Source organism: Aspergillus alliaceus (assembly GCF_009176365.1).
Source record: "Aspergillus alliaceus strain CBS 536.65 unplaced genomic scaffold BDW43scaffold_32, whole genome shotgun sequence".
In the NCBI taxonomy this organism is placed as follows: domain Eukaryota; kingdom Fungi; phylum Ascomycota; class Eurotiomycetes; order Eurotiales; family Aspergillaceae; genus Aspergillus; species Aspergillus alliaceus.
This window is the reverse complement of record NW_022474715.1, coordinates 397,058-418,013: the sequence shown is the minus strand read 5'-3', so window position 1 is coordinate 418,013 and position 20,956 is coordinate 397,058. Positions and strand designations below refer to the sequence as shown.

Below are 20,956 nucleotides of genomic sequence, written 5' to 3'. Positions count from 1 at the left end.
GCACCATTTAAGTCCTACCCAAGCTCTATTTATACAAAAACGCCAGCAGCCAAATCCTCGTAGCCATCCAAACAAAAAGGCTATATATTTCAACCCAGCACCAAAAAATAACACGAAAACCAAAACCACTACGCCTCATGACCCCTCTGCTGCCACCGAGCCCCCTTTTCAAAGACCTCAACCCCCATCATCCCCTCCATATCGGAAACATGCACCGGCGGCAACGGCGAAATCACCCGATCCTCATGCCTCTCCCAAATATCCTCAACCTGCATATTAACCCGCTTCTTCTCCAAATACCTATCAAGCCGCCCCGTACTCTCCGATTTGACCGGATTGGTCACTGGCGTGGACACCGTCGCACCCAGCTTGAATACGCCTTTCACAGGGAGTAAGAAGAAGTCTGTTATTATCCCGACCCCAATGATATGTGCTTTTATGACTATGTCGCGGAGACGTTCGCTGAAGGCCATTGAGAGGGCTACTAGAATTATCGCGACGGAGGTTGGGGCTGGTTTTTTTTCTCTTGTTAGGGTGGCAGTTTGAGAAGAGAGGGAAGGGTAACAGACCTGAGATTGCGAGCATGTAGGACCAGTTTGGGTTTGTTTCTTCGCCGCTCCATTCGCGGATGTTGACGCCGAAGAGGGAGGTAAAGAAGGAGAGAGGGAGGAAGCTGGTTTTTTCTTTGGAGTTAGTATTTGGGGATTTTGAAGGGCAGGGTTGGGGAGGGTGTGTATGGAGACTGACATGACTGTGAAGATTGTGAATACCATGACGGACTGCGATTGATTCTGGGCTACTTCTGCTTGCCACCGGGTTATTCGGGATTCGTCGACGTTAGCTTGCTTCTGCTTTAGGTCAAGGAGATTTTCGACCTGTTTCTGGTGTTAGGTTTGATGTTTGGAATGGGTTGGGAGGGGAGGTCGTACGGCTTTCTGTGCTAGATGGGCGTTCTCGCGCATGTCTGTGACTTGGGTGCGATACTCGTCGAGTCGGGAGAGGGCCGATTCGATGAACACCTTTCCGTATCCCTTGTCTTCGAAGTATTGGGCCATTAGTTTGACGGTGGTGGTTTGTTGTTCGAGGAGTTTGAGGATGGTGCCTAGTTCGTCGATTATGTCACGCAGTTCTAAGAGGGTGGAGAGGTCTTCGCGGTTTTGATTGGCAACTCGGCGGTCTCTTTCGTCGCGCTCGGATGCTGTCATTGTCTTGCCTTCTGGTGTTCTGTTATAGTCGGCTGGCCGGGCAATGAACCCGCGCGTGCGGAAGCGTTTGAATGATTTTGTTGTGGATTCGGTCTACTTTTATTAGCTGGTGTTGGTTTGTTAGGAGAATGGGCTTACTAGGATGCTGATGGATTCTTCGAATATTCGTAGTACTTGCAGATCACGGTCTAGGGTCCTGTCCAGGAGGATGGTGACTGCGTGTAAGACTATCAATGCGGCAAGATCTCCAGCCGTCTCGAAACGCCTCGCAAGGTCGCCGTTCAGCTCGTTGTAAATACTGCTGTGTAAGTTCGCTTGCTCGTAGAGCTTGTCTTCGGCAGTTGTTGCCTCCTGTTTGGGGAAGAAGGTAACGACGGTTTTCTCGTCCACGATCCAGAGCCAGAGTTGGTCCACCATGAGGACTTTCCCATCCATGAATGTTTTGGGAAACTCATGGTCATCCTGCAAAGGTATCGAGCCATAATTTTCCTTGCTGAGATCCACAGCTTTTCTTGTCCGCTTCCATAGCATCTGATCGTCATCTCTTGCTACCGTTGATCGTAAATTTGGATAACCATACTGGTCTAATGTTCTTCGTATATGAATTGGAGGCTCGGTCCCGAGAAACTTCCATATTAACCTCGATTCTAAATGGGACTCTGAGATGTACTCGGGGACTGGTTTGGATCTTCCTTGATGCAACCGCCTTTCGATAACTTTCCGTCGTCGAAGTAAGTTCCAGTATGTGTCCCAATGAAGCTGTGATATCATACGTTAGTGAGCGGGGCTATTAAGTGCGGTAGAATGACCTACATAAGGAAGCTATTGAATCGTCAGTATTCTGCCTATCTTATCGAAACACCTGGACTTACATATAAGGCTAATTGAGGAATACAAGATCTTGGGGTATTGATTGGCAAAGAATCGGTCAGTCTAGAATGGATGCACGTAGGCCGGACAAAACGGGCGTGAGGCTCGAGATGGCGGGCTCTAATTAGATGCGAGTACCAGTTCTTATCATTGATGAACTTCCTGAAGCTGATGCATGAACAGGTATTGCACATTAGCCAAAAACAATAAGGCACACAAAGTGATTGAACTTACAATTCTGGTCTCTGTTCATCATCACAAGCTTTGGCCAGAACAGGAGGTACCCAGCCTGTGTGGGTGTATGGGATATGAATCCATAGAAGCTTCTCGCTACCTGGTTCTGGTCGATCAAATCGAGGAGCTGCCCGAGGCAACTCTGCCCGAACTTCCTGAAGCCGCTCCCTTGTGAGTGGCGGCAAAGGCAGGAAGTTTTTATATTTCCGTGACAGACTAGTTCTTTAAATGTTTTGGTTAGTGCTGTTAGCTCAAACTTCTATGTTGGCCTGATACTCACAATACATTGGTTTGTTCTGGACTGCTAGATCTTGAATCCTCAGCATTGGTTTCTTTTCTCTCTTCAGTTACGCTATCCCTATGCCCGGGGTCCTCACTGGAGATTGTGTCGCTTGGAATATCCGATGCTGCTTCCTCCTGTGGTACTTCGAAATAATTGTCGGCAGCAGCCTCTGTTACATGGATCCTGGGAGATCCTGTAGTTATGAAGCTACGGCTTCTTCTGATTGATGGCCTTGGTGGGATTGCTTCAGGCTGTATGGCTCTAGAATCTTCAGCTGCTACATCATGAATTGTGGGAAATGCTGCATCTGCCATGGCAGCAGATGATGGTCTGCTATCAAAGTCACTTATCGAAGAGTCATCGAATGAACTGGACGATATTCTACCGGTTTGTTTAAGCCGATCCGTGAGACAAATCGAAGGTCCATCCTTCAGATACTCTCGAAGCGGCGTTTTTGTTGACCAAAGCTTCAAAGGTGTCTCGTCACTAACTCCCCGCGCGGTGTCTTCAAAGAATCCATTGACTTGCACCATAACCTCTCGACTAACGCGCAGCGGAGCATCTGGCAACTTGGACAGCTGTACAGCCATGGCAAGGATTGGCTGAAGCTCTTTGATAAAGCTTATCCTGGTTGTGAGTTCTTGCCCTTTGAAAAATGCGACTCCAAGATGGTCCGTGGCCAAAGGAATCACTTTTTCGTGCTCTAGATCCAAAATCCCCGACCGAATAGAGGTGATTGGAACATGCATCTCCACCGTATTTACGGTACCTGAGTCTGCGACCATGAGCGTAGAATCGACGGTCTCTAGGAAGGTCCAGATTTTGATATCTGCGGAAATGGACCTAAACTGGCTAGACAGTTGCAACAACCTTGGATGTCTAGGCTTGAGTACCTCCCGTATACAGTGTGGGACATGATGCTTGAACTGCATTAAACGGCGGATACTTTTGGCATATTCAGGAGCCGAAAGATAGCTTGATCCCAGGTGAGGGGTAGCCAGAAAAGCAATGCCATAACAGCTAGTCAGTATCGACGCAAGGTTCGACGCCGAATGTCCCGCAATAGCCAACGCTGCTTTGGCAACAAGGCCACCAGTTCCATGGCAGATGAACAGGATGGGCCTCCTCCCGCTCTGTACTAGAGTTACTCCTTTCGTTCATTTGTCGAGGTAAAGTTAGCTATTACATACTGTGTGCTGCCTTTCTGTATGTATCTGCTTTAGTAGATGGTGGGCCAAAGAGTCCAGGTCATCTTGACGGTCTAGCGGTCCATGGTCCAACATTAACATTCGAGCATTCGGGATATACCGTGTCAATTCTGAAGTGAGCCATGGCCTTTGGGAATCTTCCCCAACCCATGTCTTTTGTGGATCCGCTCCAATGGCGGGTACCGCGACAATACTAGAGCTGCTTAGTGACCATCACGAGCACGGTGAGTAATTATGGGGGCTAAATACTCACTCTACATCGGTCTCGAAGTGAGAAGACAGCTCACTGTGTGTGTCGCTGCCGATTGCCATACTTAAAGTTTGCTCTAAGGGGAAATGTAGCACTAAACCATACTTCCTTTTTCTAAGGGTGAAGAGGATATGATTAAATGCCAATCCTCATTTGACTCCCTCCTCAGTTCTCGATGATGAAAAGCCATGGCAGCTGACTATTCTTGGGGGCTTGCAAAGCCTTGGCAGTTCAGCCTCTTCAAAAAGTGTACTAAAGATGACTAGAGTGAGCGAGACGCCAATCATGAGGCCGAAGTGTTGAAGAACGGGGGCCAATCCCGTCTCGTGACTCGCCCGGCACCTGATGATCAACAACCCTGCAAGGCATCAGATGAGTCAACATATCAGATGGTAAGCCTGTTTTTCTAATGAGCTTCTTAATAAGTTTTACAAGGTTCACCTTACGATATTTAAGTTAAATGGTTTCGATCCGTAGACCTGCAAAACCGATTTCAGAAAAAGTCGCGGAACTGGGAAAGGATTCCAAGAGTGTCGGAGATATTGATGTTGATTGAATCAATATAATACAGGGAGGAGGGGAGTTTGTTGGCTCTATCACCAGGTGTATGTATGTACACGATAGCCGGAATGCAACGCTTTTCGAGTGAAGTGACCAGTACCACCCATTTTCGACCCCAACAAAGAATTAAAAAGATGCTCTATAAATGAAAACTCATACGGTATCGTCAAAAGGAAAAGCCATAACCAGAAGCGGAGTCTTACAACAGAATTAAACAATAACGAAAATCGCCGAGGGTATTTAAGTCCCCATACAAGTAGGGCGTGATGAAGAGTTCAAATGAAGTTCGAATGTGCTTGTGCTCTGAAATGCAAAGCATTGTGGGCGGTTAAATCCGTTCTTGTCCAGCAACTAGTCCGAGACAAAGCCATCTGAGCGAGATGTTATACAGAGTCTGAGTGTTCATCCGCAGGATGACGCCTCTCGTTAACGCCCCGAGCCATCTTCTTTCCGACTTCATATGTAGAAATCATGATGGCGCAAGCTGGTGCTACTTTCAAGCAACGTGCTACCCAGCCGCGAAAGAGCCCGGCCATGCCCTCCTCACGGAAGATATGCATGAGAAATCTGGGCAACGAAAGCTGCTCAGGATAAAGAGCCCCTCGTGGTACGCTGGCTTTCTGAGAAGTCTGTGTGTCATCACCTATGTGTCGGAAAACCTGTTGCCGAGTTTTCCCCACGTCAAAAGGAGTCGTGACGAATGCTGCTACTGAACCTGATGTGGCACCAGCAATAAAGCTATCGACAAACGTGGGCGCATGCAGATCGTCCGACTGTTGATGCCCCGCAGAAGACGATGCAGTCGGCAACAGGTGCTCGTGGGCTTCATGACGCGCCTCGATGAGACACTTTTTTACCTCCTCGTATCCCCACCAATACAGACCGGAGAAAGGCACATCACGCCACATGGTAAGTGTTAATCCTCGCCAGAGCGAACCATAGCCGTAAGTTTTTGTCATTTGGTGTAAGCCTTCCAGGGTGGCCTTGAAATGCCCTGCGCCGGTACCCGGGGTAGCCTGTAAACGCGTTCGAAACATCTCGATGGGGCTGATCGCAGATGCAGCGGCAACTCTTGCAACGGATCCTGAAAAGAAAGCCGCATAGGCGTCTGGCAAGAGTTTCTGGATTGGGCTTCTTTCATCGGTTCGCAGCCAATCGTATCCCGCAAAGTAAATGATGTTTGCCGGAATACTCATCATCATGGTCGGACTAAGCCCACGCCAAAGGGTCAACACTCCTTCATTTCGAGCAATCTTCCGTAGACCATCAAGTGTGGATGTAAACGTTCTCCGCTGGACTTCCTCCACAGCACAATCCGCCATAGCAGGCGCAGGTGCACCAATGGCTCCTGCTCCGGGTCCAGCCATACATATTTGGGTATTCTGACCAATCCAGAAGACCTCACGACAGCATGCCGTTACTCCTAAATCTGGGTGTACGTTCTTAAACGTTTGAGCTGTGTGGTGGGTGAAGGGATATGTATTTTTAATCGCCGATTGAGACTGGAGCCGGACTCGAACAACGTCAAGAGGCGTCACTGTATAGCAATGTTAGTATGCATAACACATTTCACTGATCTCATAAAGTATCTAAGAGTGTGCTGGGGCTCGAGTTCAGGGGCCCAACATACCTAGCAGGTTGGTTAAAACGCTGCCAAGTGTGGCAGAAACCATCTTCTGGGCGATCGAAACATGATCGTTAGTTCCACTGGCGTCCGGAGCAGGAGAGTTTCCCGTTCCAGAAGTAGCCGCCATTGCTCTGTCTTCAATCCAAGGCCATGACTCTGTCGCGTGTGCCTCCAATCTAGTAGTGGTCAAGACGTCCGAGCGATATCGGTCCCCGCGAGTGATGTCAGACCTATAGTCAGACATTCATCCGACTGCGAAAAGACAGTAATGAATTTCGCTAGAGTCGCTTTTTCTCGTCTCTTCAGGTCAGGGTATTCGAAAAATGAACTGTCCGTGTGGTCGAATAGTAAATCTGGTGGTGGGGAGAGAAGCAACGGGAGCAATGCGTCAGTCAAAAGAAAAAGAACGGTCCGGCTCGGTTCTTAGCGGTGGCGCTCAAGATTAAATTGGCTTCGGAGATAAGATAGCGCCGAATTGCCGCTAGACCTTAACGAGTCCCCTGCTCTACTACCGTCTATCGTATCATTCACGTATTTCTTTGAATCGTTGCTCAATTACCATACGAGAAATGGATTTCTGAACATCTGAATTCTTCCTGTCCTTTCGGTGCATATCGCTTTCCGTCCCTTGCAGGCCTAGTAGAGCTCTGGTGTTTCGTCGGACACTACCGTGCTTATCAATCAGTATCCCGCGTCACCCGCATTGTATCGGGGTAGTTCTTCTGCCGCGACTATGGAAAATAGTGCTGAATTAGAGTCGTTTCGACGCCAGTGGCGCGAGGAAGTTGCACATCGGACGAAGACGAATAATTCTAGCACTCTGCAGGCTAAGCCTACCACGAGCACCTCGAGTGTACGGCCAAGTCAGTTCCCTCCAGCTCGCCACGAGGCATCGCAACGCAAAGAAGAGGACGAGGAAGGGACAGCAGCCTTTGGTACCACCGAAATTGTCCAAGGCGTCGGCCAACTCAATATCGCCCATGATGAGGATGCTTTCCACTCGCAAGAAGCACGGAAAGAACCTACATCGGCCCTAGAGCACTTCGAACGAGCGGTTGAGAAGGAGGCGGAGGGCAATCTGGGAGACAGTTTACAACATTACCGTAAGGCATATAGAGTGAGGATTGCCGTTCCCTCAAAGTTGGTCCAATCTTTTACTAACTAATTATCTGTTTCCTTTTTACAGTTGGACTCCGCTGTTGACAAGACCTATCGTAACAAGCACTTTGCCTGGGCGTGGAAGAAACCAGCTCAAACCCCGGCTCATCCAGCGAATAACCCCTCAAAAGACCAACAAACTCAAGATGAGCCTGAAGTCCTACCGACACCTGAGCTCATTGCGTCTTTTGCCCATCTCCCTATCGCACAACCAGAGCCTCTTTTCAAGGGAGACCCCCAACCTCCGTGTCCCATCGCACATGTTCCATCGGAGGTCATCGTCGAGATTTTAAGGCATGTGGCCGTGATGGACCCTGCAGCAATGTACCGGATGTCCCTGGTTTGCAAACGTTTCGCATGGCATTTCGCCCACGAACAGCACATCTGGAAACGGCTTTGTCAAGGCTCTGAATTTGGCTTCAAATCCATGCATTATTCATTTTCGTGTGACATCCTCGGGCACCCAGAACATACACTCAGCTCTCGTTCGCGCTACACTCCGTTCCCTAATGGCACTGCTCAGATCCCTAAGCCTCTCTCTTCATGGAGCGAGGTCTTCCAAATGTTTCCTCGAATCCGCTTCACGGGCATATACATTAGCACGGTTAACTATACTCGCGCCGGTGCCGCTTCGTTCTACCAAAATGTGACGTGGAACTCTCCGATCCATATCGTCACGTACTACCGGTACCTCCGCTTCTATCCGGATGGAACAGTCCTTGCCTTACTATCCACCGTAGAGCCCCTGGACCTGGTACCCCATATCAGCATCGAAAATGTTCTAGAAGCTCGAGCATCTCACAAGCATCACCGACGTCAACCTTTGGATGCAGGTAAGACGGTGGCAGGAGCCCCGGACCCGATACCAGCAGTCGCGATGAGACCCTTAAGGGATGCTCGTCGAGGTCGTTGGCGCTTGGCCAATCCTTTCCCACTCTTTGACACACCTGGAGATGGTGTGCAAATGGAAAGTGGCCCGCCATCGGTATACGGAGGCAAAGATTTGTCGGGTGAGGCTTCTGATCCCAGAGATGTCATTATCGAAACGGAAAGTGGAGGCTCGAGCAGCATCAATGTTCTTCACATGTCACTGCGGTCATCGACAGCGCATCGGTCTGCCAATTCTACCACCACGCCTTCAAACGCATCAAAGAACACAAAACTGATCTGGAAGGGTTACTGGAGCTACGAAAAACTTACCGATGACTGGGCCGAGTACGGGCTTCGCAATGACCGTGCGTTCGTCTTCCGACGCGTTCGGGGATGGGGTATGAGCTAATTTTCTCGGTGAGGGTGTACTCCGTATAGACGACGGCAAAATATTTAGAACATAGTTACGGGCAGCGGTTTGATTTATTTTCTTTTTTTCTCGGGAAAAACGGGGCGTCGTGGAATCTATAGATACAATACAACGGCCATATACTGCTGTATTTAGTTAGTTCAATGTCTCCATGCCAAGCCTCTTATCGATAAGCTGGACTTAAAAAATTGATTTTCTCCGACACAACCACCTCAAACAGGTGATACGATGATATGAAGACGTCTAATTGAGCGAACTTATACCGTCTGCTTGCTTTTTCGCATTAATTCCTTCTTTTATCACTTAGAATTGTTTCTTTCAGCTATTATAGTATCTTTCACGATGCCCGAACGGGTGAAAACAGTCTTCGAAGATCCGGACGAGGTACCCGCTGGCGGCGGAAAAGACAAAGTCACGACAGGGAAAGGGAGCACCGAGACAGAATCCGCGAAAAGGAAGACGCCCAGCAACGATGATGACAAGAAGAATAAAAAGAAGAAACGGAAGCATAATGAGCTGGCCGAGAACTCGAAAGCTCAAACTCCGGTAGCCGCAGAGGACCAGCCCGAGCCGTCGCGCAACTCCGAAGAGAAGGTCGTGAGTAAAAACAAGAACAATGCGAACGTCGCATCCGATAAGTCGAAGCACAAAAGGAAGGATCAGAAGCAGAGGCTATTGAGGGATACAAAGACGAACTTCAACTCGTTGAAGGAAAAGGCCAATACGTTGTATACGATTCGCAAGAACCTTCCTATCTTCCCTCACGCCGACGAGATCCGACAATGTCTGCGCAAGAACGATGTGATGCTTCTCATTGGTGAGACTGGTAGCGGAAAGAGTACGCAGATTCCTCAGTTTTTGGTCAATGAGCAATGGTGTCGGCCGACGAAGACAACGGTTGTTCAGGAGGATGGATCGCGCAAGGAGATAGAGGTTGGTGGCTGTATTGCTATTACGCAGCCCAGGCGAGTTGCTGCGATTTCGCTGGCCAGACGTGTTGCGGAGGAAATGGGCACGCCGCTTGGGTCGTCGTCTCCTGCGAGCAAAGTCGGTTACTCCGTTCGTTTCGATACGTCTACATCTCCTAGTACACGGGTGAAGTTCCTCACGGAGGGTATGCTGCTACAAGAAATGCTGCACGACCCTTCATTGACCAGGTACAGTGCGATCGTCGTTGATGAAGTGCACGAGCGCGGTGTCAATGTTGATCTTCTGTTAGGATTTTTAAGAAACTTGGTCTCGGGGAAGCGAGAGGGACGAGGCGAAGTGCCACTGAAAGTCGTCGTTATGAGTGCCACGGCGGATATGGAGAGCTTACTTGGGTTCTTTCAAGAAGGATATCAAGCTCAACACTCTGGAGAAGAAACGCAAAACGGCACGAAGAGTGTGACGGACGGGAATGCCTCAGGAAAACCAAACGATTCCGAAAAGAAGAATGATGAAATTGCCGTCTGCCATATCAAGGGAAGACAATACCCTGTAAAAACAATTTACTCCCCTGAGCCAGTACATGATTTTGTCGACGCAGCGCTCAAGGTTATCTTCAATATTCACTACAAGGAGCCATTACCTGGAGATATTTTGGTCTTCTTAACTGGGCAGGAGACTGTAGAAGCCTTGGAGCAATTGGTTAACGAGTATGCTATTGGAATGGACCCTGCATTGCCGAAAATTCAAGTCCTACCATTGTTCGCTGCTCTTCCTCAAGCCGCGCAGCAACGCGTGTTTGTCCCCGCGCCGCCTCGGACTCGCAAAATCATTCTGGCTACGAACATTGCTGAAACCTCGGTGACTGTCTCTGGCGTACGGTTTGTCGTCGATTGCGGAAAAGCCAAAGTGAAGCAATTCCGCTCACGTCTTGGGTTGGATTCCCTTCTGGTTAAGCCAATCTCTAAATCCGCTGCGATCCAGCGTAAAGGTCGTGCTGGACGAGAAGCTCCTGGTCAGTGTTACCGCTTGTTTACTGAGAAGGACTACCTCGCCTTAGATGAGGTTAATACTCCAGAGATTCTACGGTGCGATCTCAGTCAGGCGTTGCTTAATATGAAGGCTCGTGGCGTCGATAACGTCATGGGATTTCCCTTCCTGACACGGCCCCCGCGAGAATCCTTGGAGAAAGCACTCCTCCAGCTACTGAGCATTGATGCGCTTGCAGAGTCTGGCGATATCAGCCCGATCGGATTGCACATTGCCAAACTTCCTCTCACTCCGACTCTCGGTCGCGTTTTACTTGCGGCATCGGAGTATGGAAGTGACTGTCTATCCGATGTGATCGACATAATCTCATGCTTCAGTGTGGAGAACATTTTCTTGAACACGACATCGGAGGAAAAGAAGGAGGAGGCGGAGAAAGCGCGACGGGACCTTTATCGGAGAGAGGGCGATCATCTCACCATGCTTGCCACCGTGCAAGCCTACGCTCTGGAGAACACTGATCGTAAGGCATGGGCTGAGAGGCACATGGTTTCGCACCGGGCAATGCAAGCCGTAATGGTACGCGCCACTTGCCCTAAATTATAGCACGTATTTTCACTAACAATCCACCTATAGGATGTCCGTAAGCAGTTAATTACTCAATGTCGACAAGCAAAGCTCCTCCCCAACCCAAGTGACACTCGGGATCCCTCCACAAATTCCATCACCCGAGAACCGTCGCCTATTCACATACTGAAGAGTTTCCTACGCGGCTTCTCTACCAATACCGCCCGGCTTGTGCCGGACGGTAGCTACCGAACCGTTGTCGGGAACCAAACGGTGGCGATCCACCCGTCCAGTGTGTTGTTTGGCAAGAAGGTCGAAGCCATTATTTACAATGAGTTCGTCTTCACGAACCGCAGTTATGCTCGGGGTGTGAGCGCAGTGCAGATGGACTGGGTTGGGGAAGCGCTGGCCGGGCAATAGATTTCTTGATCCTTTTTCTTCATTTACTTTCTGTTTTCTGTTTTTATTCCTTTTTTATGACATTTGGGGGCCTTGTACAGTTCAGCCCACTTGACAACCTTCCCGGTGTAGAATTTATACCCAATGATCTTTGTACAGGATGCACATGCGTAATAGTCACTCTATTCTAGAACTCCAATACAATTCCGAAGACCACAGTGCCACGGCTCCTTTCAGTTTGGGTTCTCCTTCTTCTCTATTTCTCCCTTCTTGGTTTAATAGATTAGTACTCTGTTTTAGCGAGTGCTCGGCTATTTCTTCCACGCCCGAAACTTAAAGTTGAATGAACGAGAAGACAAAGAATGGGGAAGATACGAGGCCAACCTTTGCTTTTTTATATTTTTACAAGGTCAGGGGTTATCGAACTTGGCCTGGTGACCATATTTTCCACATAGGCCAAGAATCGACTCCCTTCGGTGATTCGGCATCCTGCAGCTTCTTCATATCATTGGAGCTGCAATTACCCCCTAGTGAGACAAGACTCATAGATCGCTTGTTCAAATAAGATAATGGCCCAAACGACGTTTGTTTGTCCCTCGAGCTAACCAAGAGCTCCACGAGCTCCACGAGCTCCACGACCAAGGATGAACCGGTCACCAGCTCAATCCCAGAATACTGCTAATTAAAGTTAGAGGCACCTTTTACTGGGGCCTAAAATTGCATGAGTTGATCGTTGTGCGTGCTTGATTGGATACTGGCCTTCGATTCGAATGATTACGATCAAGGCCATTAAAGCGGGCTTGAGACATATCTCTAGCGGTGTAGGTCATCAACAAAGAGAAAAGAGGGCTTAGGGCTGGGCAAGGTGATGGGTATACTCTATTTATTAGTCGTTGCTGCTGCCTGGCACAACAGGGGTATTGCTCAATTCATATTTAGCTTCAGCCCTCTGCTGCATGACCATCATTTCCCGCTGTTGTTCTACCTCGCTTTCTCTCCCTTCCACAGCCTCGCTCACTTCTTCAACTTCACCATCATATCAAACTCAAAATGGAGGATTTGTTGACAAGCTCGCCACCGAAGGGCAAACCCAGTCCTTACAATGTGGATCTCTCTCCTGGGCATCGGGCCTCGGAGCGGGACGCTGCTTGTCAGGGGCAGTTCGATGACCTCCGGTCCGCAGCAAATAACAAGGTGTGGATGATTAGTGAGAGATATTGCCAGATTGGAGATGGCGTTGACTCCTTTGAGCCCACCCTGCATGATCTCTGGTACGGCTATTCTCTTAGCGGCAGATATCTCCACCACGAAAGCGCCGAACACGATAGGTTGGTCCTTGACGTTCTCCGCATCCGGGGGCGGGGGCCTCTGGCCAGGCCAGTACGGGGTCTCTATGGCATTGACATTGCCAGAACTCCCGTCGGTGCTATCTGGAACGATCTACCATATTTCGTGGATGGTATGACGGAACATTGGGTCAATGAGTGTGCGAGTCTGGACGCGAGTCAGCGTCTCAACTTTGCGTCCTTTCTCGCCAAGCTTGCATCCACACGTATCGACAAGGACAGACTTTGTCAGATCGCCCTGATACTTTTCCGCGAGACATTTGAGACCATCCGACCTCTCGGTAGCCTCAACAAGCCTGGTGGACCTTACCAAACAATTCTGGAGGTTTCTATAGCCGATTTGCTTCCAGCTGCCTGCGCTTGGATCCGCGAAGCCGGATATAACATTATCCTGCTGTCAGACGTATCATGGCACAGCTGCTCCAACACTATTGGGCGCCATGGGGAGAGCTTCATTGAGTCGAAGCTAGCCCAACGAGCCACCGTTGGATTCAGCCCTCGGAGGTGGATGTATTGGCTGAAACGACTGCATGAAATTCGCCGCGAAGCTGAAGAACTTGGCGAGAAGCAAGTTGTAGAGCTTGCCTCAGATGCTATCGAGCACATGGTAAAGAATGTTGAGGAGAGAAACCCTGGAATCCTGAGGGTTTATGAGGCTGCAGGCGATGATCTGCACCAAGATGAAGATCTTTCGGGACTGATGAAAGTGATCAAAGGGGAATTGCACTCCCCGGAGGAGCTGGATGAATTGGAGGAGTTGGAGGGTCCTAAACCTGAGTGATGTGGTTCGCCTTATCCTCTTTGATACAAGATCTAGTGTCCATTCCTCTCAGAACTGCGACACTTGAACCCGTAACGAATATATGTTGTCTCTTTACAGCTCGCGATCCTGACAGCTTTTACTCTGTATTTACTGCTCAGGGGACTATCCTACTATATATTTCGGAAGGCATGTCCCTAGACTAAAACTTTTTGTGATGCTGCCGGATGCTCCTCGCGATGAAGCGAGGCATATGACGCCTACATACAGTTGGAACTGTTAAGCCGTAAACCTATTATCTATAACCTAAGTAGAGCGATCTTATATCAGCAAGGGATTAGAAGTGTCGGAAGAAATACCCGAAGCGCAATATTTTATAAAAAAGTTCAAAAAAGCCCTTACAGAATAGAGGGGCCCCCGTTCAGAGATGATAGCTCTGCTTGTAAAATACCAAAAACCACAACCGCTGACATAGTTCCTGGCTATCGTCCTTTCTCCTCAAGCTTTGGTCATTGAATTCTTCAAGCACAATATATCTATCCATTAAGATACGAAGGGGTAGCAATAAAGGGCGAGGGTCCAACAAGACAAACTGTAATATAACAAGCTACATGCCTGCTAAAGTCCCAACACTTGTTCACGGGTAGATATGCTGAAAACCATACCTGTGCTCTTCGTCGTAGTAATAAATGACTAACTACTTGAGCCTATACGTCCTGCGTGCCTCCGAATACAGTCGGCCAGCTTCTCCCACGACCAGCTCACAGTCAATTTCATATCAGACAGCCACCTAGCTGCAGTAACAATCTTTATTCACGCTATCAAAATGGCATTTCGCGCCGTTTTTGGTACACTTGGAAGATCAGCGAAGCGTCTAGGAGGACCGGATATGAATGGCAACTTACCCTCTTGAAATGACAACGGCAGAACGAAGTTCTACCGTTCGGTCCATCGTATTTACATTTAGTCATTTTCATTTTTTCATCAATGAAACATTTCTAAAGGTAGAATTTGCTTTAAGCTTCTTGTTCTGCAGTGGAATGGGGCACTCACTCCATAGTATTTGATTTTGATCTCGGCTTCATCCTCCATGGCTAGGTCGTTAGATGGGACAGAGTTGGTGTTGGTTGGGCTAGCTGCCACTCCCAGAGCAGTTGCGAAGATGAAGATAAGGGAAACAAAAGAAGAGGCCTTCATGGTTGGAAACGAGATTTAATGTTGTATTTTGGGGCGTGGAGTAAATCAAGCTCAGAATATATTCTAGAGGGAGGATTTGTCTGCTTGATGCTCCAAAACTCTGGGCTCAAGAACAGCCTTATATAGACGAAGTCTGTATAGTGTATCCGTGGAATTTGTCGATATGATAAGTGCGGGGGTGGTCTATGAGTTCTTGGAAGATAGTCCGATGGTCAAATTCCATATCAACTTGTAAATCAACCTGACATAGCGGCCATGTGTTGTACATGGCAATCTCTGGTTTGGCCTGGGTGTGCCTTCTTTCTTGCATGATGTGCGAGTGCGTGATCAACTAGCCGTTGCGAACTGAACCGGTCACCTTTCTTATTTAGCGACCAAAGACCTAATACGCCAGGCCCTTGATTCTTGTTCCAAGGGCCGTGTTATAGAATATTATCATGGGCTGTCCTTGACACTACCTAGTTCAGCGCGTGCTTTGGTGAGGCTCCGTCACGCGGGAATGTACTGCCCTAGTAGATGTTTTGACATGCGCAAAATGAACTGGACTGCGACTCTATTATTATCACTGAGGTATATATTACAATAATATATACCTAAGATTTACGCCTGAGGTATGCTGGATGCCCTTGGGAATATACTCTTCAAGTTAGACGGCTAGTGCGCTTGGTCCAGCGCGATACTAAGAAACTAACATTAATATGAATTACTCTTGCAGACTCAACAATTCCTAATGATTTGGATCCTTCAAGCCTTACAAGAAACCGAGACAGAAGAAGACATATGATTTTAGCCAGGAAACCACAGCTACAGATAACCCCCTATCAACACTTCAAGTATGGCAGAAAATCTGCAAGGCGAGGTGACCATCCTTTCTGGCTGTGGTTAAAAAAAGCAAAAAAACCAGCTCCTACGTTGAGTTATGAATAAGTACCCCGCTTGTTCCTGGGGAAGATTGTCAGAATAAAAATTATCCTTATAACACCATGCAGATATTTTCAGTCTCACTCAATCCCCTGTTGAGCCTATTGGGAAATGCGACTGACAATGTTGACCCTATACGCGGTATACTTTGATATGTAATGCTCGAACCCTTGAAAAGATCCATATTTTAATGTATATAATGTGGGTAGGATATATATAGTGTCCAAGGCACGACCAGGTATTAGCTGGTATTTTTGGCCGAGTGGTATTGACATATAATATTCATGATCATCGACTGTAATCCTTTGCGGCAATCAATATATGCCAGTAGTAGATTACGTACTATGCAAATAGGGCGACAGCTATGCCAGGCGCTCACGACAGCTGATATAATCCCAAAGTGAATGAAACTCTACACCCCCTGAAATAAAGATCGGTCTCATTAAGTGATGCGTTTAGAGTACTCTACAGGGCCTATCATTCTCTGAGCATGAGGAGGGTAAGTCCTGGTATATCCTGAGCGCTTCCTCTAGGTTCAGAGTCTACCCAAAACTCACTTGTGTAGAGATTTCGCGTGAAAGGTTAGAGCCCCTGGCTAATTGATTAGTTCTTCGTCCATCCGCAAATATAGCGCCCCCTAGATAACTCTCAAATTTGTTTAGACTGTTATTATATGTAAATTAATCATCCATGATCCGGCTGTGAACTCGTGCCCAAGAAGCCGTAGTTGAACCAGTTCCTATTGTGTTGATAATATTGTAAAGAAGGATACGATTTTCAGCTTTTATACAGGCAGGTGAATAAAATAGCACATAACACTTAGATAAATTTAATGAGAATATACTCAAGTGATGTGTTTGGCAAGACCTAGACAAGCATATAGTATTCAAACTTGAGATACTTAAGAGGTTGAAACTATAGCGCCAAGCCGGGTATAATCACGCAAGGTTGTCTGTCTTACATCACTCCGACATCGTTCCTCAGCCCTATGTACGTGGAACACGAAGAACGCGAGTGTCTACTTTCTCTACGACAAACTTGTTTTGTGGGATTGACTATCAAGGAAATTAGGCTGTAATGAAAAGTTGTTTTGAGTTAATGTTTCAAATTAAGAGAGCTTAAGTTTGCTCTGTATTGGGAGTGGGGATCTTCTCCCTTCGATACACTAAACGGGACAACATACGAGCTGAGGTGAAGGGACATTCATAGAAAAGCAAAGGGGAGGGTTGGACCGACAAGCCCTTGCATGGTGTCAGCCTCGAGTTGGGCCATGCAGAGAATGACATGTCACTGCCTCTGGATCAATCAATGGGATGTATGTAACTTTGTTCAACAAATCAGGAAATTCGATAAAGAGAACCCCCAAATAGGAGGTCAAAGGACTATTCGAGTGCAAAAGATCTGGATGCAATGGAAAATAACTTGTTGGAAGAAAGCCAATATACCCTGAACCCTTATCTCATCAATGACTCCAATCAAATTAAACGGCGGTCGATCACCCGATCGGCGGAACAAATGGCTGTCAATTCAATACGATACGGGATTTGATATGATAATCTGTATGCATGTATCAGTGACACCATTCCGCGGTCAGATGATCCTAGTCGATTACTAGTGCAGGATCCTTGAATACTCGATGATATAAAATCAAAAGTAAGTACTCGATACTCGGGCACTTGCGGTCCATCCGGTACATCACTCGAGTAGCAGGAACCTGGTCTGGTTTCAAGTGGGACACACTTTGCTTTTCGTTCTTCCGCTCTCGTCTGATCACTTTTTTCTTGCATCATCAGCTCTGAATTCGGCTGGTCTTTTCTGTCACGTCTCATGCTTACTCCTCCTACTCCCCCTTCTCTCCCTTCTCGTTGTCATACTAGAAAAGAAAGGAAACAGGACAATCGGGGGGATCTTGTTTCGTTTTATTCCTACTTTTTACTCTAACGGAAACCCCAGTACAAAAAGACCAGCCACCCTGCCTTCTGGTTGGATCGCGCCCGATCTTAAACCAAAGAGGATTCGTCATTGTTGTCTGTCCAGTTTTACCTTTTCTTATCCATCTATTTTAGCCTCGTCGCCGCCTCCTACATTTGCTGTTGTCTTATTTATTTATTTTCCTTCTCCTTTGCCCTCGCCCTCTGTATACTGGTTCTATACATTCGTCGAGGAATCCTGCATTAAAGAACTGCGCGGGGAAAAAAGATCCACTGCGATCGATAAAGGCCTCTCTTATCTCCCTCCAACCATTCCACAATCCACCATGGCCTTTCGCCTCCCACCACCAGTTCCCCGCCGTCAACATTCATACTCGACCTCGCAACCCCCCCCTCCTCCGGCCCTTGAGGTACCGCAGAGACTTGAGAACGAACCCACTGAGTGGGTACTCTTCTCGCCCTCCCAGCCGTCAGCCGACGCCCGCACGCACACGACCTCCACCGAACGCACTCCACGCACAGTTGCCGCCTCCCGCTTGAGTGATTTTGGCTCCTTTGGTACTCCGACGCGCTCAGCTTGGGGACAGGATAATGGTGACCTCGATGATGCCCTCGAAGAGCCGTTGGACGAGGATGGCACCGAATTAGACAGTCTGGATGACGGCCTACATGCCTTCCGGGCGCCTTCGGTGAACGAAGAGTCTTCCAAATGGGACCAAGGGACACCGGCTGTCCTCCCCGCGCATGATGGACTAGGGAGTTTTGAGGCATCGGCCCAGCCGGTACAAGACCAGTTGTGGCAGCATGAGCAATATAATCCTCACCGGCGGCCTATGCTTGGATCCCGGCGATACTCGAGTGTCCAACGTCAGTTGGACTCGGTGGAGGATAACGAAGCTATAGACATGGAGCGGGAACGATGGCAGCGGATTGAGAAGTGGAGGATGGATCAGAGCCGGGCGCTCTTGCAGGAGGTTGAGAAAGAGACGCGTAGACGGCGCAATAGCCGCGTCAGTAGGCTGGGTGAGCCCGCGGTTTCTCAACCTGAGCTTGCGAGTATGGACAGCACTCTGGAGCTATCCAAGGAAGACGCGTCTCCACCCTCTACAGTAACCGAGGGCGATGAAGATGAATCTTTGTGGCGAAGGATCACCCGCAAAGTCATTCGGGACCTCATCGGTATCGACGATTCATTGCTATTCGCTCTTTTTGGTGATTCCCTACCAGAGACCGAGAGGGAGACATCTGCTGGGACAGATGACACTTTCCACATGAATGACGCCCTCAAATCGGAGCTGGACTCTGCCCCCGACGACCACAGCCACTGGCAGACTACGCTACTTCAGCGCATTGCTCGAGAATTAGGAATCCTTGTCCATCAGCTTTGTGAACATCCAGGAGCCTTCACATCCTATCTCAGCCTGACAAGCGAGATCCCCAACCAGTACGCCGGCATGCCTCTCAGGTCGTTACCAGAAGAGGGCGAGTCCCAAGTCCGCCCTGAATCTGCAGTCCTAACAGCCTCACAGGAGCTGGCAAGCAACAGGGATTCGATGCTATCCCCACAATTTTCTCCTACTATTCGTGATCCCCATGGCCGAGAGCACGCCGCACAGTGGGGCATTGAAGATGATGACCTGAATCGGAATTCTACTACAGAGCCATTATCCGAGTCGGTGCGTCTTCAGCAGGAGAAGGAATACTGGGAACGGGAACTCGATGTTATGATGGTCTTCCGCTATCTTCGCAATCGCTTCAGTCGTCGAAGCGGCAACACTGATGCCCACCAACCCCCTTCACGCCGACCCCCGCAAGATGCATCCCGACGCGCCGCGATCATCCGTCAGCACCACCCACTAGTAGCACGAGCACACTCCCGCTCTCAGGCTCAAATGCGACGCCAGTCCCAGCACTCCATTAATCAATCAAACCAGACTGGTGTCTCATCTCCTATTTTACGCCAACATTTCCGCCACTCCAGTTCTAGCTGCGGTCAGAGCGCAAAGCTCTCTGGTATTTCCAGTCGCCGCACCCTCACTGGCTCCAGTCGGAACTACTGGGACATTGGTGGCAGTGTAGACAGCGGAAGTGCTATTGCACCTGTAGCGGCTGGTGCTGGGACTTGGGGGGACGTCTAGTCACTCACTCACTACCTATCTAGGGCATATCCACACAACCTACAATCCATGACATTCTCAAGTACCTTCCCCCTACTGCCACTCACTTTTATTGCATGCTGGCCATCAATGTTTAATTTAATAGGGCTGCTTCGTCCGAAGACCAGGAGTTTCTAGGGTACTGTCATGATCTACGACACCTATACCTATACCTATACCTATACCTATACCTCCCTTGTTTAGTTTGGCTATCTGTCTCTTCTCGGTATCTTTCTCTCGGCGTTATCTGGCATTTTCTTTCCTTAACATATATCCATATACTGAATCCAAATCTCCGACATGTTTAACTTGGGGTAACAATGCATTGGTGTGGTCTTTTTGCATTTCTTCCATATCCAAGAGGGCCAGCAAGGGTTTAGATATCTCTCTCATCAGCTGGGACAGGTGCATGTGAAACGGTGTACAGTATGTAACGGGGCAACTCGGTCAGAGGGGTTATATATATATCGGAAGGTGAATTTGTTCTATATAATGCATGGTCTTACAATCAACGCATGAATCATTCATTTACCTGATTACATTATCTCATGAAACGTGACTTTAAATGACTATGCAGGGTGTATATATATCGCATGTTCACAAGAAATATTGTGAAAAGCCTTGTAATCAAATCATATCAAACAACCAGAAAATGACCAATTTGGTGATCCTGAGGACTCAATTACTCTATCTGCTATCTAGACGGCCTCTCGTGAGTGACTATGACCCTTTTTATATGGCCCCCATAACAAAAGGACTTCCTTCATTTCGTTCACTTCAACATAGCACCTATTATTTACTAGGCATAATCATCATATGCCAGCCATTTCATAGTCTTTTTCAACATATAGTTATGAGAAAGATAACTCTGTTGTGAGACATGACCATTAGGAAAATTATGTATATATTGACTGAGGATACACTAGTCCTGGATAATTCTCCAGACCCACACACGAGTATATATATATACCAGTAACGTACATATCACGTAGAAAACATCTCACAGTCTAGATCTAATCTTAGGCTGATATATCAGTTAGTCTTTTAAGGTCAGAATTTGATGTAAAGC

General features: G+C 48.1%; 6 protein-coding genes across 6 annotated transcripts; 4 read left to right on the top strand and 2 right to left on the bottom strand.

The window, feature by feature from the left end:
• Nucleotides 1–42: 42 nt before the first annotated feature.
• BDW43DRAFT_281806 (uncharacterized protein) lies at nt 43–4,253 on the bottom strand. The gene is made up of 11 exons (XM_032042559.1): nt 4,054–4,253; nt 3,783–3,993; nt 2,590–3,725; nt 2,310–2,531; nt 2,078–2,243; nt 2,019–2,027; nt 1,344–1,964; nt 930–1,298; nt 748–875; nt 570–673; nt 43–511 (listed from the first exon to the last, which is right to left on the bottom strand). The coding sequence occupies exons 1-11, from the start codon at nt 4,110–4,112 to the stop codon at nt 129–131; spliced, it is 3,408 nt and encodes a 1,135-aa protein (XP_031898690.1). The 5' UTR covers nt 4,113–4,253; the 3' UTR covers nt 43–128.
• A 328-nt stretch (nt 4,254–4,581) lies between these two features.
• Nucleotides 4,582–6,630, bottom strand: BDW43DRAFT_281801 (putative mitochondrial carrier protein). Its single transcript, XM_032042558.1, has 2 exons — nt 6,242–6,630; nt 4,582–6,148 (listed from the first exon to the last, which is right to left on the bottom strand). Exons 1-2 carry the CDS (start codon nt 6,480–6,482, stop codon nt 4,995–4,997), a joined length of 1,395 nt encoding a protein of 464 aa, XP_031898689.1. The 5' UTR covers nt 6,483–6,630; the 3' UTR covers nt 4,582–4,994.
• A 158-nt stretch (nt 6,631–6,788) lies between these two features.
• Nucleotides 6,789–8,790, top strand: BDW43DRAFT_134367 (putative F-box protein (Pof7)). The gene is made up of 2 exons (XM_032038234.1): nt 6,789–7,355; nt 7,425–8,790. The coding sequence occupies exons 1-2, from the start codon at nt 6,972–6,974 to the stop codon at nt 8,673–8,675; spliced, it is 1,635 nt and encodes a 544-aa protein (XP_031898688.1). The 5' UTR covers nt 6,789–6,971; the 3' UTR covers nt 8,676–8,790.
• A 147-nt stretch (nt 8,791–8,937) lies between these two features.
• BDW43DRAFT_281796 (putative ATP-dependent RNA helicase (Hrh1)) lies at nt 8,938–11,886 on the top strand. The gene is made up of 2 exons (XM_032042557.1): nt 8,938–11,189; nt 11,247–11,886. The coding sequence occupies exons 1-2, from the start codon at nt 9,039–9,041 to the stop codon at nt 11,595–11,597; spliced, it is 2,502 nt and encodes an 833-aa protein (XP_031898687.1). The 5' UTR covers nt 8,938–9,038; the 3' UTR covers nt 11,598–11,886.
• Nucleotides 11,887–12,537: 651 nt separating this feature from the next.
• Nucleotides 12,538–13,963, top strand: BDW43DRAFT_134364 (DUF3632 domain-containing protein). Its single transcript, XM_032038233.1, has one exon. The coding sequence runs from the start codon at nt 12,627–12,629 to the stop codon at nt 13,701–13,703; it is 1,077 nt and encodes a 358-aa protein (XP_031898686.1). The 5' UTR covers nt 12,538–12,626; the 3' UTR covers nt 13,704–13,963.
• Nucleotides 13,964–17,843: 3,880 nt separating this feature from the next.
• Nucleotides 17,844–20,593, top strand: BDW43DRAFT_134219 (uncharacterized protein). Its single transcript, XM_032038230.1, has one exon. The coding sequence runs from the start codon at nt 18,058–18,060 to the stop codon at nt 19,867–19,869; it is 1,812 nt and encodes a 603-aa protein (XP_031898685.1). The 5' UTR covers nt 17,844–18,057; the 3' UTR covers nt 19,870–20,593.
• The last annotated feature ends 363 nt before the right edge of the window (nt 20,594–20,956 follow it).